At 41.6% G+C, this 12,427-nt stretch overlaps 1 protein-coding gene across 1 annotated transcript in view; it reads right to left on the bottom strand.

The window, feature by feature from the left end:
* Positions 1-12,119, bottom strand: part of bnc1 (basonuclin zinc finger protein 1) — a 74,762-nt gene extending 62,643 nt beyond the window's left edge. Inside the window, exon 1 of the mRNA XM_071400879.1 lies at positions 11,970-12,119. Within this exon, the coding sequence (XP_071256980.1) occupies positions 11,970-11,978 (9 nt within the window). The 5' untranslated portion in view covers positions 11,979-12,119. The remainder of the gene's footprint in view (positions 1-11,969) is intronic.
* Between the last annotated feature and the right edge of the window lie 308 nt (positions 12,120-12,427).

The following is a 12,427-nucleotide window of genomic DNA, read 5'->3' as shown; positions in this document are numbered from 1 at the left end:
ATGCTTTTCAGTCTCCAGGTTAACATCTCCACCATTACAGTAAAATAATGTCTCAATGTGTTTGTCTCCAGGTTAACATCTCCTCCATTACAGTAAAATAATGTCTCAATGTGTTTCAGTGTCCAGGTTAACATCTCCTCCATTACAGTAATATAATGTCTCAATGTGTTTCAGTCTCCAGGTTAACATCTCCTCCATTACAGTAATATAATGTCTCAATGTGTTTCAGTCTCCAGGTTAACGTCTCCTCCATTACAGTAATATAATGTCTCAATGTGTTTCAGTGTCCAGGTTAACGTCTCCTCCATTACAGTAAAATAACGTCTCAATGTGTTTCAGTCTCCATCTCCTCCATTACAGTAATATAATGTCTCAATGTGTTTCAGTCTTCAGGTTAACATCTCCTCCATTACAGTAATATAATGTCTCAATGTGTTTCAGTGTCCAGGTTAACGTCTCCTCCATTACAGTAATATAATGTCTCAATGTGTTTCAGTGTCCAGGTTAACGTTTCCTCCATTACAGTAATATAATGTCTCAATGTGTTTCAGTCTCCAGGTTAACATCTCCTCCATTACAGTAATATAATGTCTCAATGTGTTTCAGTCTCCAGGTTAACATCTCCTCCATTACAGTAATATAATGTCTCAATGTGTTTCAGTCTCCATCTCCTCCATTACAGTAATATAATGTCTCAATGTGTTTCAGTCTCCAGGTTAACGTCTCCTCCATTACAGTAATATAATGTCTCAATGTGTTTCAGTCTCCAGGTTAACATCTCCTCCATTACAGTAAAATAATGTCTCAATGTGTTTCAGTCTCCATCTCCTCCATTACAGTAATATAATGTCTCAATGTGTTTCAGTCTCCAGGTTAACGTCTCCTCCATTACAGTAATATAATGTCTCAATGTGTTTCAGTCTCCAGGTTAACATCTCCTCCATTACAGTAAAATAATGTCTCAATGTGTTTCAGTCTCCATCTCCTCCATTACAGTAATATAATGTCTCAATGTGTTTCAGTCTCCAGGTTAACGTCTCCTCCATTACAGTAATATAGTGTCTCAATGTGTTTCAGTCTCCAGGTTAACGTTTCCTCCATTACAGTAATATAATGTCTCAATGTGTTTCAGTCTCCAGGTTAACATCTCCTCCATTACAGTAATATAATGTCTCAATGTGTTTCAGTCTCCAGGTTAACGTCTCCTCCATTACAGTAATATAATGTCTCAATGTGTTTCAGTCTCCAGGTTAACATCTCCTCCATTACAGTAACATAATGTCTCAATGTGTTTCAGTCTCCATCTCCTCCATTACAGTAATATAATGTCTCAATGTGTTTCAGTCTCCAGGTTAACGTCTCCTCCATTACAGTAATATAATGTCTCAATGTGTTTCAGTCTCCAGGTTAACGTTTCCTCCATTACAGTAATATAATGTCTCAATGTGTTTCAGTCTCCAGGTTAACATCTCCTCCATTACAGTAATATAATGTCTCAATGTGTTTCAGTCTCCAGGTTAACGTCTCCTCCATTACAGTAATATAATGTCTCAATGTGTTTCAGTCTCCAGGTTAACATCTCCTCCATTACAGTAACATAATGTCTCAATGTGTTTCAGTCTCCAGGTTAACGTTTCCTCCATTACAGTAATATAATGTCTCAATGTGTTTCAGTCTCCAGGTTAACATCTCCACCATTACAGTAAAATAACGTCTCAATGTGTTTCAGTGTCCATACGACCCATTCTGTTGGACCAAACCTCAAACACAAATAGCGAGCTTAAACCGCTTGTCAGAGAAGAAGAAGTGATCTCTCATCTTTGTTGTTGTGAGTGGCAGGAGGAGGGGCTTGGTGTGTGTAAATGGGAAGGTGCACAGAGAACAAAAGGAGCGAAGGAGACGAGAAAAAAAGACAACGTGACAACAATTCTGTACACGCTAAAACATACATTCAAATTAATCAAATGAATTGGATATATCGCCCAGCCCTAAAGTACATCCACTTAGACTACCCCTGTCTGTCACAACGTGCTCTCTTCGTGAATTCTGCTGTGACAATATGGAAAACAGTCATTGCTGCTGCACTGCTGGGTACTTGGACCATCCATGTAGAGGTTCTCTATATCTGTATCATGTTCCAATAGCATAATATCCACTTACACACGCCCACGCCAACAAGCTGTATATTCATGAGAGACAATGACACCAGGGAGTTTCACATTCGAGTCCCAAACGATGAGCTCTTCACACTGTAGCCATTATCTAACTCTGGCTGTGAACATGTACTCTTAGTTGACACAGAACTGCCACTGTGTAGAAGTGCTGCCATAGAATGTGCCTACAAAATCATCAGTGCCAGAGTCATCGATATTCAGTGTGGCCAACTATCCTCCATGTAGTCTCCAAGTGTTCAATAACAATAATGTACTAATTGGAAATCTCAATGGAATGTCTGGTATGTGTGTGTCCCCCAGAGGGGAGCAGTGGAGTGCTGTCTGACCAGACCCCCAAACGTCTTTCATCTTTGATTAGCGAGGCCTCTCTGGGGTGCTACACACCCCCCCACACACCTTACCTCAACACACCCCTCATCCCCCCAACTCCTTCAACTCTGAATACTGATCAGCCTGATCCAGCTCTTTCTCCTTTTCTCTGTCTCACTCTAACTCTCTTCCACTCTCTCCATCCCTCTCTCCCCCCAATACCACCTCCTCTCTTTCTGTAGCCCTTGGGTTATAGTCAGTGTAGGTTCTCTAAGGTCTCAGTAGAAATCAGTGGTGCTGTATGGGTAGGTAGGTAGTGAGGTAAAGAGCAGATAGGCTAGGCTAGGAGAGAGACCTAGGAGGCCTGGGAGCTCTGGCCCTGAGGAGAGGGTTGAGGGTTCTGCTCTCCTTCTGGCTGTTTGAAGGGGGGTAGAGTGGAAGGAAAATCAATAGGCATGGAGCGCCAGGCTCTGTGATGGCATTGGTAATCGGCTTTCTGCATTAATGTTTCAGAGGCTGGGAGAGAAGCCTAGCTGGCAAGGGGCGTGCGGCGAGCACAGAGGGCCCCAAACACACAAAAGCAAAAGTAAAAACTGTTACACATACATTCACCACCACTATCCCTCCTTTAGTTTCCTTCAAAACAGAATACTCAAGTATCCAGACATTGAAGCCGGACGGGAGGTTCCGATGTGAACCACGCTTTCGTGATGAGTAACTTAAACTGAGACCTGAAGACCTTTAGCTCCCCGGGCTAATGCTTAGCTCAGTGGGCTAATGTAGTCGTGTTACCAAGGTTCAAACCCAGTCGGGTGAACTGGATGCTTACACATGCTCACTACCATAAGACAGGAGGGCAAAGCTATTCACCAAACCATTGGAGAAAAATACTAATACACTGTAAAAAGATATTTGTTGTTTCAACTTATTATTTCCAGTCATGTACTTGCATGGTCTTTTTCAAGCTCTATCAATTTTACATTTCAAGCTATCCTAACTTACACCAAATGTGCTTTGACTGACAGAAGATAGTTAAGTCAACTTCACCATTTGTCAGAATAACGTATTATTCCAGGTTGAATCAATGTCAAATTTAAAATGTAGAGTTATCCTAACTAACACCAAATGTACTTTGACTAATATAAGAAAGTCAAGTCAACCTAATTATAGTTGAATCAATTTACATGTTAGTGGAGATAACAAGCCTCAATTTTTAAATGACTTTATATTTTCAATTCATCTAACCTACTATGAAGTTAAGTTCACAATATTCACATTGACTAAATAACCCTAACAATGATATAATAGAGATTACAGTAGGGAACTTTATACTCCCATCTGTCTCTTGCTCATGTGTGGACGTTGTTACCAGTTTCAAAACTGGCAGTGCACTCAGTAATGTTAACCAACCAACAAACCACTTTCACTACAACAACATTCTCAGTAGCGGTTACAGAAACATTTTTCATGTGGTTGTTTATCTACCTTTGTTGAATACACTAACTGAAGTCGCTCTGGATAAAAGCGTCTGCTAAATGACCAAAATGTAAATGTACAAATGAACGGTTGCAAAGCATGCTGGGTATTATTATAATGAGCCCTCCAAAATAATTTGGTCATCTGACATCTGTCATATATTGTCAATACAGCAGATACAGTTTAGTTTATTTGACTTTTTGGTTGTGAAATTCTAAGTTGAGTAAAAACGTTGATCTTTGTTGATTCAACTTAGTTACTGTCATGGCGCTGGTGTCAGTCCGTGACAATGTATTTCTGACTTTACATATTAAACAACCAGACATGGAAATGGTTTATGTGTTTATGAAATGCAAATTCCTTTATTGCATATAATATGTGTATGATGCCTCATCCTTCGGTGCTTCCGATGTAGCCTGTCAAGAGAGAAAAAATGGTTGAGAGTTCGCTGGCAATTCATTTGTTTGTGGTGCCGCATTTACTGTTTCTTATCATGCGTTTTCTGATCAATGTTGCCATTCAAGTGCACAGGTTTCGGTAATGAAATTTCTAGAAATTAAAAGAATTGTTTGCAAACATAGCCTAACTACTCCTCATAGGTTAAACTCCCACACTAGTAGAAAGCCACTTTTTAGAGCTGAAAGATGATTTCCAGAGCTTATCCATGATGTTACACAACGATGTAAGTCAATAAGTCCTCGTTTTAGTCAAAGTATGATATACTTGGGCTTGAAGTGCCAAGTCCGAATGTTTGACTTCTGATATTTCCGTGAGTCTTATGTTTCTTATCCTATGAGATGGCGTGCAAATTACTTTCATCCCTTGTTTTGTTTCAGGGTTGGGTTTTATTTCAATGATACCAACCACCAGCATGGAAATGTTTATTAATCAGAAACACCTGCTGCAAAGTTCTTCCGATTCGCAAGTTGTCTGAGAGTCAAACAGCTTTTTTTCTGTAGCCTACACTCGGGTTTCCACAAGATAAAACAGCCACAAAGTCAAAATGGGCTATATCGAAAAAATGAAAACCAAAATGAACAGTGTGGTTATGGTGAGAGTTAGGTTTAAAATCCTATTTTAAGAAGAGAAAATGTAGACAGGGTCTATGATTTTGTGGCTGTGTTAAATAGTGACGACCCTACACTTGGCCACCTTTCCATGGAGCAAGTAAAAATAGAGGGGTTAAACTAATCTTTTGGAACCTCCTTTTTTACAAGCAAATTATCATAATCCATTGGATAATTTGTCAAGTTTCACTTATTATTGAGCTAGTCTGCATAAAAAAATATATATGACAATTTTATAAACGCTAAAATTGCGTGATATGATTGCATTTTAGAACCCCGATCCCCCAGTCTCCCCAAGATTAATGGTTTTGTCACGACTTCTGCGAGGTCGGTGCCTCTCCTTGTTCGGGCGGTGTTCGGCGGTCGACGTCGCCGGTCTTCGAGCCATCACCGATCCATTTTTCATTTGTTTTGTCTTGTTTTCATTCCCTCATTAAGTGTTGTGAATTTAACCCTCTGTTCCCCCCATGTCTTTGTGCGGTATTGTTTATTGTAAGTGCTTGTGCACATTTGTTTGACTGGTGCGCGTCGGGTTACTGTCCCCATATTTTGTATTTCTTATGCCGTTGGTTTTACTATTAAACTGCTCCGGCAATTACCTAGTTCTGCTCTCCTGCGTCTGACTTCCCTGCCACTAGTTACGCACCCCTTGACAGGTTTTGACCGCTAACATTTCATGCAAATTCGTTTGCATGGCCCGGTGCCCCAGCGTTTGCTCATTTTCAACCATTCCATTGATCCAAAAGAGAAATCTCCACCCACCCAGGGCACCGGGCAATGTGAAACGAACATTGCTTCATCAATACACAATCCAAACCGTTCAATAGTTTGGCTATCCATATTAACGGAACTTATATTCATTATATTTCTATGGCGGATTCACGGCCACAATTTAAATAATGCATTGATATATAGCTAGCTAGCTTTCTGAAATGATAACAGAGAGAACAAAGAATATAGCTATTTGATCATGTCTGTGTGCATGTCTAAATATTAATGACATCTGGAATCCGACACGGTTTTACTGGAATTATCAAATGGCAAGAGTCAGACAAACGGCAACCCTCAAAATGTCAACAGCTCATATAGGCACGGTTTAGCTGAAACGCATCTCTTGACAGGTAGGCTGGTAGTCTTTTTCTGAAACTATTTTCACCTGACTTACAGTATGCCTGTCTTAACTGAAATGGTGCTCACATAACTTTCATTAGCTGGCTAAGGTTAGCATGATAGCTAGGTACACTGACAGCTGTCAGTCAGTGCCCTACATTCCCACCCGAACTCCTGAATATGTATTAGCAGCCTGCGTCAGTCTTCGAGCTGGAACCTAAACAGGTTTATACCGGGACCTACACAATTTATTGAAGTGTGCTTGTATTAAGGAATGTTTGATTCATTGCCTAAATATGTGTATTGTGCTGTTCAAGCTTTTATGTAAGAAAATTGTTACCATTTGTGATTTTTCTAAAATGGTACAGTCCAAGCTGAGGTCTGATTGGAAATGTACTTAAACCCTACCATTTCATTGTGGGCAGACAGGACAGGGGTAAGGTTGCCATGCTGGCTTTTTATTTATTTCCCAGTTTATGTTCCTGTCCAGTAATTGTTAAGTTTGTTTATTTATTGTTTCTTTTAGTTTGTACATAGTGCACAGTTTCACCGCTGTAAATAAACACCCTCATTCTCAGTTTGCTCGAGAGGTCCCTGACTGCAGCGTGCAGTTCGGGGGCGGGCTCAATGTGGGCGGAGTCAAACGCGTTTAACCGGAACCCTTCCCGTCTCCTTCAAGGTCACCCAAGTAGAGGATGACGTCGAAGGTATCGTCAACGAAAGCGAATCTTAAATCAAACCTAACCTACATGGATAAAAATATAAACCGTGGAAGTGAGACTGTCATTATGCATAATGTACTTTGTAATATTCATGTTATACCAGTGCAGTGGTATATTTTCATTTAACCAACTACCGCACCAATGTTAGCATAGCATTAATTAGCAACCATTTGCATGTGAGCTAGCTAATTAGCAATAGCACCCTTTTGCACGTGAGCTAGCTAAATGCTTACAATGAGGGAATCTTATTTGTTACTTTACTGTTATTCCTCTCTTTCAGAGTTAACAATCAAAGTGTGGCTTCAGTTGTAGAAATGTTGCTATTGCACGGCAACAATAAATCAACAGAGCACAGTTTCTGAAGCACCTGATATACCATCAGCATCCAGTGGCCCCTCAAGAGCACCCAGAGGCCCTTAAACAGCGGCCAGTGGCCTCTCAAGATAATAATTCCATCCTCCTGATTCCTGCTTACAAGCTAAAATTAAAGCAGGAAGCACCCGTGACTAGATCAATAAAAAAGTGGTCAGATGAAGCAGATGCTGAGCTACAGGACTGTTTTGCTAGCACAGACTGGAATATGTTCTGGGATTCCTCCAATGGCATTGAGGAGTACACCACGTCTGTCATTGGCTTCAACAATAAGTGCATCGATGACGTCAACCCCACAGTAACCCTACGTACATACCCCAACCAGAAGTCATGGATTACAGGCAGCATCCGCACTGAGCTAAAGGCTAGAGCTGCCGCTTTCAAGGAGCGGGACACTAACCCGGAAGCTTATAAGAAATCCTGCCATGCCCTCCGACAAACCATCAAACAGGCAAATCGTCAATACAGGACTAAGATCGAGTCGTACTACACCGGCTCTGACGCTCGTCGGATGTGGCAGGGCTTGCAAACCATTACAGACTACAAAGGGAAGCACCGCCGAGAGCTGCCCAGTGACACGAGCCTACCAGACGAGCTAAACTACTTCTATGCTTGCTTCGAGGCAAATAACACTGAAACATGCATGAGAGTACCAGCTGTACCGGAAGACTGTGTGATCACGCTCTCTGCAGCCGATGTGAGTAAGACCTTTAGACAGGTCAACATTCACAAGCCCACGGGGACAGACGGATACCAGGCCGTGTACTGAGAGCATGTGCTGACCAACTAGCAAGTGTCTTCACTGACATATTCAACCTCTCCCTGTCTGAGTCTGTAATACCAACATGTTTTAATCAGACCACAATAGTGCCTGTGCCCAAGAACAGTAAGGTAACCTGCCTAAAAGACTACCGACCCGTAGCACTCACGTCTGTAGCCATGAAGTGCTATGAAAGGTTGGTCATGGCGCACATCAACACCATTATCCCAGAAATCCTAGACCCACTCCAATTTGCATACCGCCCAAACAGATCCACAGATGATGCAATCTCTATTGCATTCCACACTGCCCTTTCCCACCTGGACAAAAGGAACACCTATGTGAGAATGCTATTTATTGACTACAGCTCAGCGTTCAACACCATAGTGCCCTCAAAGCTCATCAATAAGCTAAGGACCCTGGGACTAAACACCACCCACTGCAACTGGATCCTGGATCCTGGCACGACTCCAACACCATCATTACATTTGCCGCCTGATCACCGACAACAAGACAGCCTAAAGGGAGGAGGTCAGAAACCTGGCCGTGTGGTGCCAGGACAACAACCTCTCCCTCAACGTGACCAAGGCAAAGGACATTATTGTGGACTACAGGAAAAAGAGGACCGAGCACACCGCCATTCTCATCGATGGGGCTGCAGTGGAGTAGGTTGAGAGCTTCAAGTTCCTTGGTGTCCACATCACCAACAAACTAACCTGGTCCAAGCACACCAAGACAGTCGTGAAGCGGGCACGACAAAACCTATTCCCCTTCAGGACACTGAAAAGATTTGGCATGGGTCCTGAGATCCTCAAAAGGTTCTACAGCTGCACCATTAAGAGCATCCTGACTGGTTGCATCACTGCCTGGTATAGCAACTGCTCAGCCTCTGATCGCAAGGCACTACAGAGGGTAGTGCGAACGGCCCAGTACATCACTGGGGCCAAGCTTCCTGCCATCAAGGACCTCTATATCAGGCGGTGTCAGAGGAAGGCCCTAAATATTGTCAAAGACTGCAGCCACCCTAGCCATAGACTGTTCTCTCTGCTACAGCACGGCAAGCGGTACCGGAGCGCCAAGTCTAGGTCCAAGAGGTTTCTAAACAGCTTCTACCCCCAAGCCATAAGACTCCTGAACATCTAGTCAAATGGCTACCCAAACTATTTGCATTGCCCCCCCCTCCCCTCTCCACTGCCACACTCTGATGTCATCTACGCAGTCACTTTAATAACTCTACCTACATGTACATACTACCTCAACTAACCGGTGCCCCCGCACATTGACTCTGTACCGGCACCCCCCTTTATATATTGTTATTTTTTTACTGCTGCTCTTTTATCTTATCTGTATTTTTTTGAAACTGCACTGTTGGTTCGGGGCTCGTAAGTAAGCATTTCACTGTAAGGTCTACACCTGTTGTATTCGGTGCATGTGACTAATAACATTTGATTTGATGAGCACCTAGAGGCCCTTAAACAGTCCCCAGAGGGACTGTGTTATGTGTTGTGTTATTTAGTAAAGATGATGTAGAAGTCAGTAGAGTCTCTGATCTCTTTACTGGAGCTGGTATAACTTAATGTACAAAGCACATTCAGCTTGTCAGTATGTCTATATGGTATAGTCTGTCTCCATTCTCATGAGGAAAGTAAATAGCATTATAAATCATGATAGGTAGTAACTGTATATATATGCTCAATGAAATAATATCATTACGAAGTTAACATTTATCAACACAATATTAACAGTACATGACATACATAACAAGTCTGTTGTTCACTGCAACAATATCAGTAGCTTGTCTCAAATATAGCAGGCAGCAAAAAGTGTTACAACACATGTGCTGGTACCACTTTATATAATATTACTTACGATCTTCAAAAATGAAATACGTTTGTATCAACGTGTGCCTTGCACAAACGTGTGTGTTTGTATTCAGTATGTGAATGTCAAACCTCAGATGGCCCCCCCAAAATATGGGTGGGGTTAAATGTGGGCGGAGTCAAACGTTTGACCCCGCCCATATTGAGCCCCATTGCTGTGAGGGGTACTTGGTTCAAATCAAATCAAATCAAATTTTATTAGTCACATACACATGGTTAGCAGATGTTAATGCGAGTGTAGCGAAATGCTTGTGCTTCTAGTTCCGACAATGCAGTAATAACCAACAGTAATCTAACCTAACAATTCCACACTACTACCTTACACACACACACAAGTGTAAGGGATAAAGAATATGTACATAAAGATATATGGATGAGTGGTGGTACAGAACGGCATGGCAGATGCAGTAGATGGTATAGAGTACGGTATATACATATGGTTTGCGCCGTATTGAAGTGTCTGCCTCCTCACTGAAACCTCCACCACTACGGCAGCCTCTGTTACAGTTACATAAGTGTAGACAACTAGACAAGTCATCTTAACTTGACATTTTTTTGTCAACACAACTGTTATGTTGCTTCAGTAGATTTGACTTCATGGTTATGAATTTCTAAGTTGAGTCAACACAGTTCTTAGCTGATTCAACTTGACTTCATAAGTTAAGACAATTTGATAAGTTGTAGATATCTAAACTTGACATGTTTTGTCAGCACAACTGTTATGTTGCTTTAGTTGTTTTGACTTCATGGGTGTGAATTTCTAAGTTGAATAACTCAACTTGAATTAATGCGTTTCTATATTTTGAGTGAGTTTTTTGGCAACACAATAAATGTAGCAAATTTAGTGGACTTGGCTAGATAAAACAAGTCATTTTGACTGAATCTCAATATATAGCTTTATTTATTTTTTACAGTGTACAGTAATTCTAAAGATCGGTACTCCCCCTATCACCCAAGCCACAGAAATCAGGTTTTCAACTCCAGAGCAGAACAAGAAGTGATAAGAGAGAGTTCTGGACCCAGGGACAATTACCTAAAGCCAACACAGAGAGCAGGGAGGGAAGAAAAAAAGAGAGAAATTGGCCTAAAAAATGCAAGCTGCAGGTCACTGGCGAGATAACAGAAGCCCTCTCAGTGGTCGAGATTGCTCCTTTGTGTGCACATGTGAGTGTATGTGCTCTGTACAGCAGAGTGCGATCCTTTCCAGACGCTGAATCATAATCTCTGAGCTCTTAAGGTATTTGGTGTTTATGCCACAGTTTCCACATTGCTTACCCCTGACGTTAGTGTGTGTGTTTCCCTTGACATTAGAGTGGTATAAATCAGTAGGGGGACAGACAGCCCCCTTGTAGAGACTGGTACGGGAAGGGGAGCTGCCATAGGCAACACTCACGGCCCCCGCACCCCCCACCCTCCCTGCGTCTTTCTCAGCCAGATGTGCTCTCCTCTCTACAACACCTCCACCTACACACTGATACCAGTAGTGCTGAAACATTCACTTTCTGTCCCCTGTTCTACTTAGTTGAAATACTACTGGCTACTTTTGTTCTGCAAGAAAGCGCTTTATTAAGAAGATAGGTGACGTAGGCCTATTATACAATGTTAAAAGGTGAAATTAAAAGGTAGACATTCATTTGATTTGAAAATATAACTTATTTTCTCACTTCGATAATTGTGGCATTGATGGATAAGTTATATTAACCAAACACTGGAGCCAGCTCATTCTACCGTAAACACAAGGTTCACTCGCAAAGGCTCTGTTCTGTTTACTGCTGGAATTAGATCTGATGGGACTATTCTAAATTCAAACATTATTAATACAACCATTATTAATTTTCCCTCATTTATTAACCATCCCCTGCTTGTGCAGTTCAGTTTCATTATATCGTTCCTCCTAAAGACAATGAAGATTGCCATTTGTCAAATAAGCGCATTTAGGTAATTTATGACAAACCTGCGAATCTTTTCAATAAAATGCACTTCAATAATGACTACAGCGTTTAATGAAAACAAATAGGCCTATCAATAGCTCTTCATTCGTTTTTGGGCAACGAAAGTGAATTTGTTTTGCATTGTGCTAACCTGGTAACGTTACTCACCGAAGCCATCTTCCATATCTAACTTTAGGGACAGGACACGTCTACTCTTTTCCGTCGCAGTCGAGGTGACTTTCTATGTTTCTGGAATGACACATTGATAGAAAAACGTATCCTACAAAACCAGACTCTTGAATAATAAACCGTGTATTTTAGTTACACTCTACAAGCAAAAGTTGGGATATCGAAAACTCCTGAAATGCGACAGCAAACGTGTCATCTGTTGGATGTAACTGCGCGCCACTCATTCGGTTGTCACGAGATGCTTGACCACCTGGAGCTCATCAATATCGACAGGGTATTGGCGGTGGCGCGCGTGACAGCTACATTCCCGCCTTTATTGATGAAGTGACAAACTTGACTGATGGTTTTCACCTTGTCACCTCCTAGTCTTCTAATTATACATTTGTATATATATATCAGGCTATCCTAAAAACAGAATAGTCATGGACATTGAAGAT

The sequence above is a fragment of the Salvelinus alpinus genome, chromosome 5, assembly GCF_045679555.1.
Source record: "Salvelinus alpinus chromosome 5, SLU_Salpinus.1, whole genome shotgun sequence".
Lineage (NCBI taxonomy): Eukaryota > Metazoa > Chordata > Actinopteri > Salmoniformes > Salmonidae > Salvelinus > Salvelinus alpinus.
Note: the sequence above shows the minus strand (reverse complement) of the source record. Positions and strands in the feature narration are given on the sequence as shown.